The 19,685-nt window shown below is 44.2% G+C and overlaps 1 protein-coding gene across 1 annotated transcript in view; it reads right to left on the reverse strand.

Moving 5' to 3' along the window:
- ANOS1 (anosmin 1) overlaps positions 1 to 19,685 on the reverse strand; it is a 232,047-nt gene that overhangs the window by 81,878 nt on the left and 130,484 nt on the right. The window contains exons 5-6 of the mRNA XM_066599923.1: positions 15,273 to 15,457; positions 365 to 494 (exon numbers count right to left, since the gene is read on the reverse strand). Of these exons, the coding sequence (XP_066456020.1) occupies positions 365 to 494; positions 15,273 to 15,457 (315 nt within the window). The remainder of the gene's footprint in view (positions 1 to 364; positions 495 to 15,272; positions 15,458 to 19,685) is intronic.

The following is a 19,685-nucleotide window of genomic DNA, read 5'->3' on the forward strand; positions in this document are numbered from 1 at the left end:
AGAAAAATTGAATTTTTTTTCTCTATCTGGTTTTAATTAATTAAAAAAACTTGGTGATCTAGTCCCTCAAAGTCTGTAGTCCCATGATGGGTTCTATCTGAATTCCATTTTCAGTTATTCAGATGGAACTCCAAGATGAAAAACCACAGCAGAAACGAAAATGCGGTCCCTTAATCTTGATAGGGCCTAGTGAAATCATAATGTAAATGTATAAAAATGAGGTGGAAAGATTAGTTACAGTATACTGCATTTAAATATGCCCTGGGGGCTTTGACATGAACGCGGATGGACAGACAGGCAGACATACAAAAAAATAGAAAATCATTGACTTGAGTAATGTTGAAACTCAATGAGTTCTACTAACCTTTAGATGAACGGAAGTGTTTGCTGGGCGCAGTAAAGCCTCTTGTTCCATGCACATTAACAGCGGCCACTCTGAACTGGTACCACCTGCTTGGTCTGACATCAGAGAGTTGCACCCTTTCATCTGTGTTCTGATCAAGAAAATTCCATACTGATTAGATTTAAATAGAAGCAATATGTTTGTTACTTACACAATAAAAAGTGATTACAAAATAATTACATCCTTTTGTAAAAAAAACCTATATATTTTGTGATTTTTTTTTCCGGCTTGAAATATTTAGCGAATGTAATCAATATACACGGCAAAAAAAAAGCATTAAATTAAACATTTAAATACATCTTTGCCAAGATTTCATATTACAATATATTGGTAGGAATAGTGAAGCTTAAAATAAAAATTGCACAATGCAAATTCACAAGGTTATTGTAATGTGGATATATTTGTGCACATGTGTAAAAAGTGTGTCTACCTAGAAAAAAACAATCCAGCCTATTAAAGCAGACCTATCAGCTGAGTATGCTACCTTAGGCCTCGGTTAGACAAACGATTTTTTATCACATGAATAGCCATTAGGGATGAGCGAGTATACTCGCTAAAGCACTACTCGCTCGAGTAATGTGCTTTAGACGAGTATCTCCCTGCTTGTCCCTGAAGATTCGGGTGCCGCCGCCGAGCGGGGATCGACGGGGGAGAGCGGGGAGGAACGGAGGGGAGATCTCTCTCTCCCTCTCTCCCGCCGCTCTCCCCTGCTCCCCGCCGCAACTCACCTGTCAGCTGCGGTGGCTCCCGAATCTTCAGGGACGAGCAGGAGATACTCGGCTAAGGCACATTACTCGAGCGAGTAGTGCTTTAGCAAGTATACTCGCTCATCCCTAATAGCCATGCAAAAAAAAAAATTGCACATTGCGTATAGAAAAACCGTATGAATGAGTGAATTTGCATTCGCATGTCCAATCTTTTGCAGGTACGATTATTTAGCGCCTCTAAAACGTACATGTGAATGCTTTTATTGGAAAGCATTGGTTCTAATAGAGCCACTTTTTAAGTGCGCCTATTCTTGCTCTAAAAAGTCGCTCATCTGAACGAGGCCTTAGAGTGAGTTCAAGCACAGCAAAACTGTTGAAGAATTCATTTTTGCTGGGGAATGTACACTGAAATTCTGCAACAAAGTACACTACAATGTAAGTAAATAGGGTTTTAACAAATTTAATTTACACAGTGGAAGAAATCCGCAGCTGAAAGTAGTCATGCTGCAGCTTTTCAAATTCGCAGCGTGCTTTATCTGTTGCTGAACAGGGACAGATTTTCACCACAGACTCCATTCATTGCAATGCAGCGAGTGAAATTTCACTGAAAATCCACACCAAAATCCACAACAAAGTCATGTGTGGATTTTCTTGCAGAAAATGTCAGCTTTATTTAAGGGCAAGACAATACCGGTCTGTAGTCCTTGTAGCCAAAACTTTCGAAAATAAATCCTTTGTGCCGTTTAGCTTATAGGTGCACTGAAAGGATATAGCAGGCAACACATTCAGCTGACAGTTGAGTTTCAACAGAAGGCCTACAGTTGCCCTCTTCTGTCAAATTCTGTTGAATAAAAATTCTTCTAAGCCTACTGTACTGTGTAATAAATCATTCCTTTGCCATGGATCACATTGCCACGGCTTTTGGTGAGTTTTCTTTTAAATTAAAATGCAGTATTTTCTAAAATTGTAAAGAAAAAATTGCAGCAAAATAGTTGCAAATCCATGGTGAAAAACACCTCTTGGGAATGCAGTCTTAGGGCTTATGCCCATATGCCAATAGAAATTTATGAGCCTTTACTAAATATTTGTGTGGTTCTATGTCCCTCTACACAGAGGCTCACATGGTGATGCCTGGAGTGCATACTGATCCATATATCATAGAGGTAGTGAACTTAATGCACTGCCATTCAATTCTATGTACACAACATTATATGTGTAGCCTTAACGTTTTACCTTTATGACCCATCCGCTTATTAAACAATAAATAATACAATTTATTAAAAAGTTGGATGACAATTAATATGTAAGGTCAAAAAAAAGACACCTGTCCATCCACTTCAGCCCATTACCCCCCAATGTTGATCCAGAGGAAGGAAAAACAAACAGAGAGGTAGAATCCAATTTTCCCTATTCCCCATGTCGACAGATAAACATTATAGCTCTGAAATGCACCCAGCTTCTGCTGAATTCCTTGTCATTTCCTTTCCCTAATGTCAAGCAGGCTAAGTTATGCACAGTAAACAGGCAGTCCTTCATAGATGAACAACTGCCTGTTTATACTGAACAATGCAGAGGCGAACCAACAATGATTTTATGATCAGCGTAAAAGATCTAATTGGCGATTTCCTACTGATAGGTCCTTCACTGCACGCATTTACACTGCACAATTATCATACAAACCACTTGATCTAATGAATGATTTGCATGATAATTGTCCTCAGTAAAAGAGGCTTAAGAATCATTGGACTTATGAAAAGACCATTCAATGACCCTATTAGTTTAATGTATGTCTTTGACATAATGTATATGATTAGGTAAGTGCCATTCAGGTAAAGTACATCCAAACATTGTGTGGCTTATTGCTTCTTCTATTTGCCTAATGAATAACATTTATTCCCATGAAAGAAACCTTCTCAAAGTGTCTTCTGAAATTAATATCACCAGATTGACCCAATTTTGCTACGTGAACATAAAATGTTTTGGAAAATGGTTGCGTATGTTTTAAGAACTGTCGAGCTGAGGATTCGGCTTGAACTGTTCACCATCCATGGCTTGGGAACATGGCAACAGTCAATTAGTGTATATTACATGTCGGTATATTCCACCACTTAGTATAGTATATGCTACTGCGGAACCCACAATATATTCGGTGTATCCTGTGGTAATATCTTGTATCTGTCATATACCTATCTTGAGGTTAATTCATCAATCAATTAGAGATGGACAGCCCCTTTACACTAAGCATGGAAACTAGATAAAGAACTATTTCCTTATTTCAGGGACAGGGACTGGGTAGTACAATGCCTTGGCAAAGTATTTAGTTTCATTTGTTCATCTAACGTTCATGTTTTATGTTTACTATCCAGAAATGGAACTTGGTTTCTTCTTATATGGCAAGGGAGCCATTGGGTTCCATCAAACATGAAAGACCTGGCGAGTCCGCCTTCCGTATACCCACTACATGTAAAGCCCTCTTATTAACAGTATGGCCTCTCTGAAGAAAATGCTACATTGTCCTGTAAATTGTCAGACCTCATTATTTTATCTGAATGTACTATATTACATGGAACTACAGCTATTTGTTGCAATATGTCCAATATTGTCACATCAGGAACTACCAGTTTCAAGAGAAGTTTTCAGGCATCATTAGAAGCAATGCAAAAATGTACAAGTCCAAAGCATGAGAAAAACAAAGTTCTGTGAGTAACTTTTTACATTAAAAATTCTCATCTGTAAATTACACAGAAGATTGCAGCTCTTCCCAGCAGTTGCCACCAAATGTCTGCTAAATGTCACCACGTTCCATGAATTTGCAAAAATTACAAGATAAAAAATGTCAACTAAAGTATTTTACAAATGTTAAAAAGTAATTTATAAGTCATTATGATTGCATTGAATATATGTCATATTACGTTTTATAGGGTTTTATCTATATTAACCCATTCCATCTCTGGGCTGTTCAAAATGGAGGACTGACTATCAGACCATAATGGGGCTATTACTATCTATTACTATTACTCGGTATTTACTGTGGTACATACTGCATGCAGTTATATTCAGTCAACAGTAGTATAAACAATATACATTTAAGCCGCCCACGCATGAACAAATTTTTGATGCAGAATCCGCGGTGGTCATCCGCACTGCGGATCTGCAGCAAATATCATTCATAGCATGCTATGGCAAATCGCCTTTTCCTGCACACGAGTAGAAATCGATTGCTTCCACTGAAGCCATCGGACAGCGCCCCTTCACCGTGACCATCCACAGTACAGAAAAAGAAGAGAAAATACAGGCACGCAGGGTTGCCAGCCATGGCCAGAGATGGAATCCACTGCGGGAGCTTGCATGTGGAATCCGACTCTTGTGCAGACAGACTTATACATGAACACTAGTAAAGGTTGAAGTATCAATTTCTTGATGATTATATGGTATATTCAATGCCTAAGTATAATATGTATACTTGACTGAGAAAAATATACTATACCTTATTACAATATCATGCCCATTGGTGCATATTGTCTAGTTTCAATTACCAGGGCAGGGAATAAGCTTAGCCCCGGTAGATCGCTTTTCTACTGGATAGCAGGACTAACCTCCCCAAAAGAACTGCAAAAATTTGACAAAAGTGTCATTAAAAGAGTGTGGAGGCATAAACAAACACCAGGCTCTTCTGTTTTATATGGCAAAACCTAAAAACATAATGAGGCTTATTTTGAGCTCTGCTAATGGGGCCCTAAATGTTCTATTTACACCATTGATGCGATCAGCAATCTGTCCTTTAGATAGAAAATGTATTTTATCAGATGCGTGCAAGTCTAATGATAGAGTTGTTTTCTTACATCTTATATTATTAAAGTAAGTTTATTGAGTTTGTTAAGAGCCTTTACCAGTTGTCATGTGGGTGGGGGGGAGGGGTCTTTTTTTTCCACAGACTTATATCATTGTTTAAAAGAAAACACCCTAGAATAGGGATGCAAAACTTTTTTCTGACTTGACTTAAGGGAATTACCATCTGAGACATTTATGATAATGAGATATATATCAAAGATGTCTACTAGGTGGAGGCGGTACTTTCAGGACTGTCAGAAATGGGGGTTCCCTTCTTTCCCAATTAGCACTGCATAGAGGAGACCACATATGTATGTGGCTCTCTACATTGCAGATTTTAAAGTACAGTGAAACAACACAGGAGAAAAGTAAGTCACTCCACAACATATACAACAGCAAAAAAGTGTGCTTAGAATGACAAAAATAAATTCTCAGTTCGTATTTATCATATCCATTTCATCTTATTATAAACTATGACACCGGGTAAGAGAGAAACCAAACTGAAGAACTGAGGATGAACAAGGGGGAAATCAGTAAAAAAAATAACAAAAAAACTCAGCACAACTACCGTGTTTCCCCGAAAATAAGGTAACCCCTGAAATTTGCAGAAGTCCCACATATAAGGCACCCCCCGATAGTAAGGCATAGTAAAGTGTGCAGGCAAGTCAAGAGGCCTGTCCCCTGCTGCCATCCCCGTTGTCTCCTACCTCCAGATGTATAGATAGATCTGCAGACACTCTGCTGTTATCCTGTCCCTGCTGTGCTGTACGAGTGTGTTGTTGTGAGCTCCCCTTGCTGGCTGGAAAAGTCCATACTGTACGTTCTATTCCTGCTGTACACGTCTGCTGTGATGAGCTCCCCCTGGTGGCCGGAAGCTGCAATACCATCCCTGCTTACAAGTGGTACAGGAACTTCTGTCTGCAGACAGGTACGTTACTTTACAGCCCTTATTTTTTTATTGCTCTGTGTGTGAGTCAGGCAACCTGTGTGTGATTCTTAAGGCTGGGTTCTCACAGAGCATATTTCCAGCGGAAATCTCGCAGTTTGGCCACAGCGATAAACAGCGAGATTTCCGCCGGGAAAGTGCTGCTTCAAAACCCACGGCACTCAGCCGCTTGTTTTGAAGCGACCTGGCTGCACGCTTTTCCGTTTCTGTGGCCGGTGAATCCGCACCACAACACCGGCTTCTCCCAGCTTTGCCGTGACAGATTTGCTGTCCCATGTGGACGAGATTTCTGAGAAATTTCATCCACAAAGCTGGCCAATTGAGGGATTAGCGGCCACAGACGGATTTGCCGCGGCGAAATAAGACACCCCCTGAAAATAAGACGTAGCGCATATTTATTTGGGAGCAAAAATTAATATTAGACGCGTCTTATTTTCGGGGAAACAGGGTAGTAAGACAGAGTAGGAAAAAAAAGAAGCCACACACAGACAACCATTTCTGTGTTCAGATGGTTAGTAGTTGCACAGAATGGTATTGTTGGCTGCATGTGGTCTCTAAACCACAGGTTGTGCCCTAAAAAGTGCCCATACTCCTTAAATAGCTGTTGTGGTCAAAAGTTATTTCACCCAGTTCCCCCACACAAATGAATACTCAAATTAGCTGAGCGTTGATGTGTTTTACATGTGGGACAAAAGGACCATGCGTTGCAATTCAGCATGTTTGATCTACCTTTCCTGACATCATCTGTTGAGAGAAAGCTGGGAGGCATCATACACACCCGACAGACGTTCCACTGAAATTGTCTAATTGTACAGTTGAATTACGGTAGGACAAATTAATTATGAGACATTTGGAATGTACATAAAAGAGATATTAGCCCAGTATCTGGTATTGGGTCATATCTGCAAGCCCCCACACAAGAGCAAGAGAACCCTGTTCGTCATGAGCCCCCCATTCCCATCCTTTAGTATGTAAACTGACCCATAGATAGTTACCCCTCCCTTGTCTGATATTGATAAAGTGCCCATGGAGAGGGAAGGTTCCTGTTTACATTCACACCAGTCAGTCATGGGAAAAATGCATTGAAGGAGGATGAAACATCTTGTATATCTACATATTTTCTTGTTAAGAAGTCCTATTAATTTCTATTATCATTATAATTCATTTCACGTATATGCAATAAATGTTGCAACACTTTGTCTACTTCCAGAGGTTTCAGGTGGCAAACATATGGAATCCCTATTTTTGTATTATTGATTGTAAGGATTTAGGGCTTAAAGTTAATTAGTTCAACTCTTTTGACCTGTCAGCAGATATAGTAGATTCATATGACCTCAGTGCTTACAATCTAATTTACTGTAATGGAGACAGTTTGAGATTCTTGCAAGGCCACACAAAGTTAATATTGATTTTCAGCCAACAACTCCCACTTCATAGACTAGCGCTTAACCACATAATACTACACTTCTTCCTACGTTTATTTTGGCATTATATTAAAATATCAGTAACAAAAAAAGCAGTTTTCTCTTTGGAATGGAAAAACTGGTTTGGGTGCAATATTGAGCCAGATGTGGTATTTAGTATTTAATAAAAATTAAATATGCTGCATACACATGGACTTCCAACAGATTGTTGCTCACTGATGTCAGGAATAATGCTGAGTTTGTATATTTCTGAGGAAGTCCCACATGAGTGTACATATGACTGAATCCAATTTTTATGAATTGGTAATTTCTAGAGATGAGTGAACGTACTCGTCCGAGCTTGAAACTCGTTCGAGTATTAGCGTGTTTGAGATGCTCGTTACTCGAGACGAGCACCACGCGATGTTCGAGTTACTTTCACTTTCATCTCTGAGACGTTAGCGCGCTTTTCTGGCCAATAGAAAGACAGGGAAGGCATTACAACTTCCCCCTGCGACGTTCAAGCCCTATACCACCCCCCTGCAGTGAGTGGCTGGCGAGATCAGGTGTCACCCGAGTATTTAAATCTGCCGCGCCTGCGGCTCGCCACAGATGCATTCTGACATAGATCAGGGAAAGTGCTGCTGGTGCCGGAGCTGCTATAGGGAGAGCGTTAGGAGTTATTTTAGGCTTCAAGAGCCCCAACGGTCCTTCTTAGGGCCACATCTGACCGTGTGCAGTACTGTTGAGGCTGCTTTTTGCAGTGTTGCACATTTTTTTTTTTTTTGTATATCGGCCGTGCAGAGCATTGCGTCCAGAGCATTGCGTCCTGCAGTAATTTTACATAGTCCAGGGCCAGTAGTGGTGAGGCAGGGACAGAAGACATATACAGTCTATATAGGCAGTGGGCTTTTCCAAAAAAATTTGGGAAAAAAAATCTATTTGGGCTGCCTGTGACCGTCCTGAGTGTAATGTGTCTCTGCTGGGGGTAGTTGTCCTAATTCATACGCAGCCAGCTAAGTGTTACAGCAGGCTTGCGCAAAATTCTTTCCTGGCTCTGCTGTGCGTTCCGTAAGTTAAGTCAGCCTCCAACCACAGGCCAATAAGCGGCACATTTAATTACAGCGTTCTGTTTCTGCACTACTGGTAATACGCCATGCTGAGGGGTAGGGGTAGGCCTAGAGGACGTGGACGCGGGCGAGGACGCGGAGGCCCAAGTCAGGGTGTGGGCACAGGCCGAGCTCCTGATCCAGGTGTATCGCAGCCGACTGCTGCGGGATTAGGAGAGAGGCACGTTTCTGGCGTCCCCACATTCTTCTCACAATTAATGGGTCCACGCGGTAGACCTTTATTAGAAAATGAGCAGTGTGAGCAGGTCCTGTCGTGGATGGCAGAAAGTGCATCCAGCAATCTATCGACCACCCAGAGTTCTGCGCCGTCCACTGCTGCAACTCTGAATCCTCTGGCTGCTGCTCCTCCTTCCTGCCAGCCTCCTCACTCCATTACAATGACACATTCTGAGGAGCAGGCAGACTCCCAGGAACTGTTCTCGGGCCCCTGCCCAGAATGGGCAGCAATGGTTCCGAATCCTCTCCCACTGGAGGAGTTTGTCGTGACCGATGCCCAACCTTTGGAAAGTTCCATGGGTCCGGGGGATGAGGCTGGGGACTTCCGGCAACTGTCTCAAGAGCTTTCAGTGGGTGAGGAGGACGAAGACGATGAGACACAGTTGTCTATCACTCAGGTAGTAGTAATTGGAGTAAGTCCAAGGGAGGAGCGCACAGAGGATTCGGAGGAAGAGCAGCAGGACAATGAGGTGACTGACCCCACCTGGTTTGCTACGCCTACTGAGGACAGGTCTTCAGAGGGGGAGGCAAGGGCAGCAGCAGGGCAGGTTGGAAGAGGCAGTGCGGTGGCCAGGGGTAGAGGCAGGGCCAGACCAAATAATCCACCAACTGTTTCCCAAAGCGCCCCCCCGCGCCATGCCACCCTGCAGAGGCCGAGGTGCTCAAAGGTCTGGCAGTTTTTAACTGAGAGTGCAGACGACCGACGAACAGTGGTGTGCAACCTGTGTCGCGCCAAGATCAGCCGGGGAGCCACCACCACCAGCCTCACCACCACCAGCATGCGCAGACATATGATGGCCAAGCACCCCAAAAGGTGGGACGAAGGCCGTTCACCGCCTCCGGTTTGCACCGCTGCCTCTCCCCCTGTGCCCCAACCTGCCACTGAGATCCAACCCCCCTCTCAGGACACAGGCACTACCGTCTCCCGGCCTGCACCCACACCCTCACCTCCGCTGTCCTCGGCCCCATCCACCAATGTCTGTCAGCGCACCATCCAGCCGTCGCTAGCGCAAGTGTTGGAGCGCAAGCGCAAGTATGCCGCCACGCACCCGCACGATCAAGCGTTAAACGTGCACATAGCCAAATTTATCAGCCTGGAGATGCTGCCGTATAGGGTTGTGGAAACGGAGGCTTTCAAAGGTATGATGGCGGCGGCGGCCCCGCACTACTCAGTTCCCAGTCGCCACTACTTTTCCTGATGTGCCGTCCCAGCCCTGCACGACCACGTCTCCCGCAACATTGTGCACCCTCACCAACACGGTTACTGCCAAGGTCCACTTAACAACGGACACGTGGACAAGCACAGGCGGGCAGGGCCACTATATCTCCCTGGCGGCACATTGGGTGAATTTAGTGGAGGCTGGGAGAAAGTCAGAGCCTGGGACCGCTCACGTCCTACCCACCCCCCGAATTGCGTGCCCCAGCTCGGTGGTGGTATCTGCGGTGGTGTATGCTTCCTCCACTAAACCACCCTCCTCCTCCTCCTACGCAACCTCTGTCTCGCAATCAAGATATGTCAGCAGCAGCACGTCGGCAGCAGTCGGTGTCGCGCGGCGTGGCAGCACAGCGGTGGGCAAGCGTCAGCAGGACGTGCTGAAACTACTCAGCTTAGGAGAGAAGAGGCACACGGCCCACGAACTGCTGCAGGGTCTGACAGAGCAGATCGACCGCTGGCTTGCGCCGCTGAGCCTCCAACCGGGCATGGTCGTGTGTGACAATGGCCGTAACCTCGTGGCGGCTCTGCAGCTCGGCAGCCTCACGCACGTGCCAAGCCTGGCCCATGTCTTTAATTTGGTGGTTCAGCGCTTTCTGAAAAGCTACCCACGCTTGTCAGACCTGCTCGGAAAGGTGCGCCGGCTCTGCGCACATTTCCGCAAGTCCCACACGGACACTGCCACCCTGCGCACCCTGCAACATCGGTTTTATCTGCCAGTGCACCGACTGCTGTGCGACGTGCCCACACGGTGGAACTCTATGCTCCACATGTTGACCAGGCTCTATGAGCAGCGTAGAGCTATAGTGGAATACCAACTCCAACATGGGCGGCGCAGTGGTAGTCAGCTTCCTCAATTCTTTACAGAAGAGTGGGCCTGGTTGGCAGACATCTGCCAGGTCCTTGGAAACTTTGAGGAGTCTACCCAGATGGTGAGCGGCGATGCTGCAATCATTAGCGTCACCATTCCTCTGCTATGCCTCTTGAGAAGTTCCCTGCAAAGCATAAAGGCAGACGCTTTGCACTCGGAAACAGAGCCGGGGGAAGACAGTATGTCGCTGGATAGTCAGAGCACCCTCCTGTCTATATCTCAGCGCGTTGAGGAGGAGGAGGAGGAGCATGAGGAGGATGAGGAGGAGGGGGAAGAGACAGCTTGGCCCACAGCTGAGGGTACCCATTCTGCTTGCCTGTCATCCTTTCAGCGTGTATGGCCTGAGGAGGAGGAGGAGGAGGAGGAGGAGGAGGATCCTGAAAGTGATCTTCCTAGTGAGGACAGCCATGTGTTGCGTACAGGTACCCTGGCACACATGGCTGACTTCATGTTAGGATGCCTTTCTCGTGACCCTCGTGTTACACGCATTCTGGCCACTACGGATTACTGGGTGTACACACTGCTCGACCCACGGTATAAGGAGAACCTTTCCACTCTCATACCCGAAGAGGAAAGGGGTTCGAGAGTGATGCTATATCACAGGACCCTGGCGGACAAGCTGATGGTAAAATTCCCATCTGACAGCGCTAGTGGCAGAAGGCGCAGTTCCGAGGGCCAGGTAGCAGGGGAGGCGCGGAGATCAGGCAGCATGTACAGCACAGGCAGGGGAACACTCTCTGAGGCCTTTGACAGCTTTCTGGCTCCCCAGCAAGACTGTGTCACCGCTCCCCAGTCAAGGCTGAGTCGGCGGGAGCACTGTAAAAGGATGGTGAGGGAGTACATAGCCGATCGCACGACCGTCCTCCGTGACGCCTCTGCCCCCTACAACTACTGGGTGTCGAAGCTGGACACGTGGCCTGAACTCGCGCTGTATGCCCTGGAGGTGCTTGCTTGTCCTGCGGCTAGCGTCTTGTCAGAGAGGGTGTTTAGTGCGGTTGGGGGAATCATCACAAATAAGCGTACCCGCCTGTCAACCGACAGTGCCGACAGGCTTACACTCATCAAGATGAACAAAGCCTGGATTTTCCCAGACTTCTCTTCTCCACCAGCGGACAGCAGCGATACATAAACAATACGTAGGCTGCACCCGCGGATGGAAGCATTGTTCTCTATCACCATCAAAACATGGACCTTTTAGCTTCATCAATCTGTGTATAATATTCATCCTCCTCCTCCTGCTCCTCCTCCTGAAACCTCACATAATCACGCCGAACGGGCAATTTTTCTTAGGCCCACAAGGCTCAGTCATATAATTTTTGTAAACAATTTTTATACGTTTCAATGCTCATTAAAGCGTTGAAACTTGCACCTGAACCAATTTTTATTTTAACTGGGCTGCCTCCAGGCCTAGATACAAATTAAGCCACATTAACCAAAGCGATTAATGGGTTTCACCTGCCCTCTTGGTTGGGCATGTGCAATTTTTCTGAGGTACATTAGTACTGTTGGTACACCAATTTTTTGGGGCCCTCGCCTACAGTGTAATCTAATTAATTTTTTGCCCACCTGCATTAAAGCTGACGTTACATCAGCTGTGCTGGGCACTGCAATGGGATATATTTATGTACCACCGGTGGGTTCCAGGGAGCCACCCATGCTGTCGGTCCACACGGAGTTGTAACTGCATGTGTCCACTTCTAAAGAACCCCAGTCTGACTGGGGCATGCAGTGTGGGCCGAAGCCCACCTGCATTAAACATGACATTACCTCAGCTGTGATGGGCAATGCAATGGGATATATTTATGTACCGCCGGTGGCTTCCTGGCACCCACCCATGCTGTCAGTCCACAGGGACTTCACAATAGGGAGTTGTACCTGCCTGTGTCTATGAATTAAAAACCCCGGTCAGGTTGGGGCATGCAGTGTGGGCCGAAGCCCACCTGCATTTAATCTGACGTTAGCTCTGCTGTCCAGGGCACTGCAATGGGATACATTTATGTACAGCCGGTGGGTTCCAGGGAGCCACCCATGCTGTGGGTGCACACGGAATTCCCATTGCGGAGTTGTACCTGCCTGTGACCATTTATAAAAAACCGCGGTCTGACTGGGGCATGCAGACACCTTGACAGAATGAATAGTGTGTGGCACATAGGTTCCCCATTGCTATGCCCACGTGTGCAGCTCCTGATGGCGGTGGCACAGGATGATATTTCTCATTGCTTCTGTACAGCATTGTGGGCTATCGCCCCGCCCCTTTTAAAGAGGGTCGCTGCCTAGCCGTGCCAACCCTCTGCAGTGTGTGCCTGCGGTTCCTCCTCATGGCAGACGCACTTATAAATAGACATGAGGGTGGCGTGGCATGAGGGCAGCTGAAGGCTGCGCAGGGACACTTTGGTGTGCGCTGTGGACACTGGGTCGTGCAGGGGGGGGGGGTTGGGCAGCATGTAACCCAGGAGAAGTGGCAGCGGAGTGTCATGGAGGCAGTCATTGTGCTTTGTTGGGGGTAGTGTGGTGCTTAGCTAAGGTATGCATTGCTAATGAGGGCTTTTCAGAAGTAAAAATTCTTGGGAGGGGGGGGGCCCACTCTTGCCGCTATTGTGGCTTAATAGTGGGACCTGGGAACTTGAGATGCAGACCAACATGTAGCCCCTCGCCTGCCCTATCCATTGCTGTGTCGTTCCCATCACTTTCTTGAATTGCCCAGATTTTCACAAATGGAAACCTTAGCGAGCATCGGCAATATACAAAAATGCTCGGGTCACCCATTGACTTCAATGGGGTTCGTTATTCGAAACGAACCCTCGAGCATCGCGAAAATTTCGTCCCGAGTAACGAGCACCCGAGCATTTTGGTGCTCGCTCATCTCTAGTAATTTCATTTTTTTTTGTCGTCCAACAAATAATGATAACTAGCAACCATATAATTAAAGTGATGACTATAACTGACAGCTTAAAGAATCTGGGTCACAATGACATATTACCTTTGAATTAGGGCATTTAAAAGTTGCCCTATCAAAACTGGACAAGTGGGCACAAGTGGATCAAGTAAAACAGTGTTTCTCAACTCCAGTCCTCAGGGACCTCCAATAGGTCATGTTTTCATGATTTCCTCAGGTGATGTAATTATCGTCAGTGTCTGAGACATTGCCACAGCTGTACTTACTATAGGATATCCTGAAAACATGACCTGTTGGGGGGTCCCTGTGGACTGGAGTTAAGAAACACTGATCTAAAAGGTCATTTAAGTGTCCAAAAGGAGTGAGAAGAAGTGAGACAAACCTAGCTGACACCTTAGAAACAAAAGTCTTCCTGTTCCAGGGCTCCAGTTAGACATACAGCATGAGCAGATTGAAGTGAAAAAGGAGGTGGACCAACCCCGTGTAGTGTATATAAGCTAGATATTGTCAATGGAAGCCCATGCAGGGTCTTAGTGAGGGTCTATTTCCAGAGATTCGTATGAGGTGCTGCCAACCAGAGTTGAGTCTGGGTTCACCCCACCCATACACACAGCATGACCAGACTCTACTTTCTATTGAATGGTGAGAGGGTCAACAAACCAGGTATGTTGAACCCTCCTGATCATCACTCACGAGATCATTGTTACTACTATTAGAGTTACTAAGATAAAGGGTTTTGACAGATTCTGCTTAAAGGGGACTTGACTATTAATTTGATGACCAACTAATAATGGTTTGACTGCAGCTATCTGCTGGAAGATGCGAATATTTAAAGTGAGTTGGAACATTAAATAAAATCCAAGAAATTTACACTAACAGTGAAGATTCACACCATTCACACAGTTTTTTTTTAAGTTGAAGTGCTTTGTAGCAGGTTTTCATTCATTTTTTTAGCCAAAGCATAAGTGGATTTATAAGGAAGTATGACAGAAATGTCTTCCTTTATATTTCCAATTCCTTTTGTTTCCACTTCTGGCTTTGGCTAAAAAAAAGCTGTATGAAAAAATGGCCACAAAGCTGCTCCTTAAAAAAAAAACAGCATATAAACCATTCAGAGATTTACTAATCACTCAAACTAAATGATACTGGCTGTATTATGCTTTTACATGGAACGGTTATCATTCAGATTCTTGCAATCCAGTAAGAATCTGAACAATTATTGTTCAGTATAAATGGATGCACCAACTGAATGATGAACAAGAAGCCTTTCACGTCTAGTTGTCTAGTTCGTGGTTTAGTTTCTAAAAAAAACTTAACAAGGTATTGTTCCATGTAGACAGGCAGTAGTTCACTTATGAGCGACTACCTACTTACTGTGACTGGAGGCAGGCTGGAATGATTGCCAACCTGCTCTGCTTCCATTCATTGGTGACGCTCATTCCTGTATAAAAGTGCAGGAACAAGTATTGCTGGGATGGCCTGTTGGGTATCTGTTGCCCGACAGATCATCCCATGTAAAAACACCCTTCATCTATTGTCACAAGAGCTTAAACTAAAAATAAAACCTATAGCATCAAGGACCAGTATAATATTGCAAGGTTATACATGCCTGGTTTGTACCTCACATATATTTAGATTTCAGTAATTAAAACAAACCTGTGAAATTGTTTGCCAGGGTGTGGCATCATCTTCGCTTGGGTGTATCCCATAATTCCATCTTCTCTGGACCACATAGATGACTGGCTCAACAGAAATATTGAATTTTGAAGACCATTTAATTTCAAGATTTCCATGTTGAAGTTCATTGAAGCTTAATTCCTTCCTTGGCCTTAGAGGAACACCTACAACATGTAAGAATAAGTGTCAGCTACAACCATGCTGTGCATAGAAAAATGCATAACAGTTGAAGTCCAGAGACCCCTTTACACAGCATAATTATTGTGCAAGCGATCATTAGATTGTCTGATTTGCGCGATAATTGTTTGATATAAATGTGTGCAGTAGACAAACGATTAAGGATAAATCATTAAATTATCACTGGTCAGATCTTTCATGAAGACCCGAAAATTATTATGGGTTGGTTGCTGCATCACTCGGTTTAAACATACAGTCGTTCGTTTATGAAGGACTGCCTGTTTACTGTGAATGGAGTTGGGTGGCTGGAGTGATCTCTGGCCCACTCTGCCGTCATTCACTGAGCGATCATCACTCCTGTGTGGAAACACATGAACGATTATCGCTGAGACGACTGTTGGGTCACGTGTGAAAGGCCCTTAACTGCTGATCCTTATCCCCCCTGACATCTGCTTTTGGGGAGAGTTTAGAGGCTGCCATACACATTAGAAGATTGGCCACCCCTGCCAAAACTAGCAGATTTGGGCAATCCATATCTAATCTGTATGGCCACCCTTATTCAGAAATTCACAGAAAAGTGTACTGTATCCCCTTAAATTTCAATTTTATTAGTAATCAATTTATCTAAAAATAAACTAAATGTACCCTATAATGTCCAAAAACTATAATATCTGGATGAGAAAGTTGAGTAACCGCCCTGGAAAGGGCGACCCCACGATGGAACCTGACCTGGCATTCCCTATCTTTTCTTAATTAAAAATAGGGAGAGGCAGGTCAGGTTCCAGTGTGAGGTCGCCCTTTTTGGGTTGATTACTCCGTTTACTCATTCACATATTATAGTTTGGGACATTATAGGGTGCAGTTAGGTTTTTACATAATTTGATTACTAATAAAATTGGACTTTTAATCAAATGATATACTACATTTTTCTGTGGATTTCTAAAAACCTTTTTATTCTTGATATTTTGTGAGCACCCTTATTCAGAGTCTGATATATCTAATAGTGTTTTTTTTAATCTCATTTGTGATTCAAAATCATTAAACAGATTAATTAGAAAACAAAGGATCTGTTTATGCTCAGAAACATTGCCTCTCTTCTCTATGGGTTGTATCTGCTATTGCAGCTCTGCTCCTTTCACATGGAAAGCATAGAGCTGCAAAAACAGACACATCCTCTAGACAAGAGTAATGCTGGACAAAAGGAAATCCTTTTTCTAATCTCATATTACCCCTTTAACAACAAATGACACAAATTTAAATCATACAAGACACTTTTAATGATGACTCAAAGATTCATATCCAACAATAACTTGTTTTAGAAACCCCTACTCTCATTGTAGTCTCTAACATTTTCACATATAGCCTTATGGCTATAACTATGGTGTACCACATACCGAAGCCTTATGTTTCAAGATAGACATATACTTGAAAAAACATTGAAAATGTACATGTTGCTTGCAAGGCAACAATTGTTAGACCTAGCTTTACTTGATGAGCATTATGAACTCTGTCAGGTTGAATTTGTAGGCTTTAAACCTCATCCTTAATTGTGATGTGCAATGATACTGCAATTCGCATGCAGAAATGCCCATCTGGTTTACATTAAGCTCCATTGGACTCAGTTGATTGAAAATAACTCAACCTCTCTGTCGAATGTAATTGTCAGCATATGGATTTCAAAATCACCAAAAAGGTGAACAAGTACAAGTGTTTTTCAATGTGTTCTTCTGTTCAGCTGCCGCCAAGAACACCGAAAACAGATGTGACTTAATCACTATTCCTTTTTGTGTCTGTGTGTCTGAAAACTGTAATAAATAAAAATATATTATCACACTTAAAGGGGTTGTGCAATCATTGAAAGTTATCACCTATCCACAGAATTGGAAATAACTATCTGATCTTTGGGGGCCGGCCACTCACAGCCCCACCGATCACGGGTATGGGGGTCCTGTTTCCTCCTGGAAGTAGTGGCCAAGCACAGTGGTGCACACACTGGTCCGCAGCTCTATTAATACAGGAAACTTCAGGAACCTCATTCTCATGATCGGTGGGCATCACAGCGGTTACCTCCAACTGATCAATATAGTTATTCTTCATAGGAAAATGTTGCATTACTTGAGGCTTTTTACCTCACATTTTGTAGGCTTTTTTTTGCAAAAAAAACCCCCACTGCAGCCAAATCCTAGCTGTAGGACAATAGGAAGTTATAAAACTACAAAAATACAGGATTTTTTTGTCGTTTTCTTTTAGGGTGCATTCACACGAACGTATATCGGCTCAGTTTTCATGCCGAGCCAATATACGTCGTCCTCATCTTCAGGGGGGGGGAGGATGGAAGAGCCAGGAGCAGGAATTGAGCTCCCGCCCCCTCTCTGCCTCCTCTCCGCCCCTCTGCACTATTTGCAATGAGGAGAGGCAGGGCGGGGCTAATTCACAGAACTTAGCCCCGCCCTCATCCCGTCTCATTTCATTGCAAATAGTGCAGAGGGGCGGAGAGGAGGCAGAGAGGGGGCGGGAGCTGTTTTGTTTCCACGAAATGCATTGCAGTTGCATATAAAAAAAAATTGCAGCATTGCAAGTGTGAAAGTTTCTCTGATCGATATTATACTAGCCTACATAAATTCACCCTTTGGCTGCTTTCACAGGGTTGAGAAAATTGTGTGAGATTTTTGTGTTGGGAGGCGCACAAATCTGGCACAAATATGAATCCCATTTTTTTTAAAGGGGTCATATAAATTAGCAATTTTTTTCTCCAAATCAAGGTGCGGGGAAAAATTGCAGCATATCCTACTTTTGGACGATCCCTTTGAACACCTCACCCATTGTTTTCAATGGGGCCGAAAAGAACATTGCACAGGGTGCGATATGCACGCAAGTGCAATGCAAGGATTTCCATTAAAAACAATGGGAAACACTTGCTGATCCTCCGGCATGGTTAAAAGTCTCAGCAGAATTTCCGTTAAGTGATGGGATGTGTTTTTACCAATCTTGCCCTTGTGAAGCCGGCCTTAGTGTGTTTTTCGTTGTATGGTTTTGTTTTTCTTAATTACAAAAGGCAACATACTCTAGGCGTGGTATTTTTTCAAATATTCTTTCATAGCTTTCTACATGGTGTAGTAGTGCAGTACACAGGAGAGCCTGTTGAAGGCTACAGACAGGACTTCTGGTGCTAGGGTTAACACAAAGGGTTGGAGCAGGAACTGCAAAAGGGCCAGAATCAGGTTGTGAGAGGAGCAGCGCAGCAGATCTGAGGTGCTGCAGGCTGGTGGCCTAGCAAACGCCAGAGTCCAACAGGGACGACAACCCTGAACTCAACTCACACCCACGTTGAGAGAGACGTTAGCTGAGAGAGAGCCAGATTCGTGGAGCTTGAAGGGCTGCTAGCCCAGGGTCTAATGCAGACCAGGAGTTTGACAGGGAAGATGACCCTAAACGCTACACCCAGGTGGGGTGCTTATATGAACTGTGTTTGTGATTGCGGTGATGATGAATAAACTCTGGCAGGTGCCAGATAAAGAAATTCACGTCTCTGAAGTTTCTACATGTGTGGTGTGCCATTTTCATGTGCGAGAGGTCAGCGATCCGCAGGCAAGTGTACCCCAACTTGCCACAATAGTTTAAAAAATCCCAGAAAGCATGACTGTATAAAAAATGCCATCAAAAGAAAGCTTATAAAATGTATTACATTCATGTCATTTTTATGAGCTAGAACCCCCCCCCCCCAAACAAAAAAAAAACTAAAAAACTAAATGTGAAGTAAACCATAATTTGCAGTCCTCTGAGGGGGAGTGACTGTGACTGCACAAGGTTAACTCTAACATAAAATATTCTTTTCAAATTTTTTTCATCTAAACTTGGCGTGCGTCTTATAGTCAGGTACGTCTTGTAGTCCAAAACATACGGAAAATGATAAAATTCTGACTGCTTTCAGCCACCACTAGAGGGAGCATACTCTTTGTTTTATTACCAAGTTAAATGTATGAACACTATGCACTCAAGTCTTAGCCTCTGCTAGTGGAGACAGATAGAATTTTGTCATTTAAAGGAAACTCGTCATTAACGTTTGCGTTATTAAACCAGCCATATAGTGGAATAGGTCTTTTGAACAGTAGTCCAACAATGCTCTTGTTAAAGTGATCAGGTTAGCTTCCACCAAGAAAAAGAACTTTGAAAGGGTCCACTTTGTATATAAATAACATACTTGGAGTCACTGGA

The sequence above is a fragment of the Eleutherodactylus coqui genome, chromosome 4 (genome assembly GCF_035609145.1).
Source record: "Eleutherodactylus coqui strain aEleCoq1 chromosome 4, aEleCoq1.hap1, whole genome shotgun sequence".
Taxonomy (NCBI): Eukaryota; Metazoa; Chordata; class Amphibia; order Anura; family Eleutherodactylidae; genus Eleutherodactylus; species Eleutherodactylus coqui.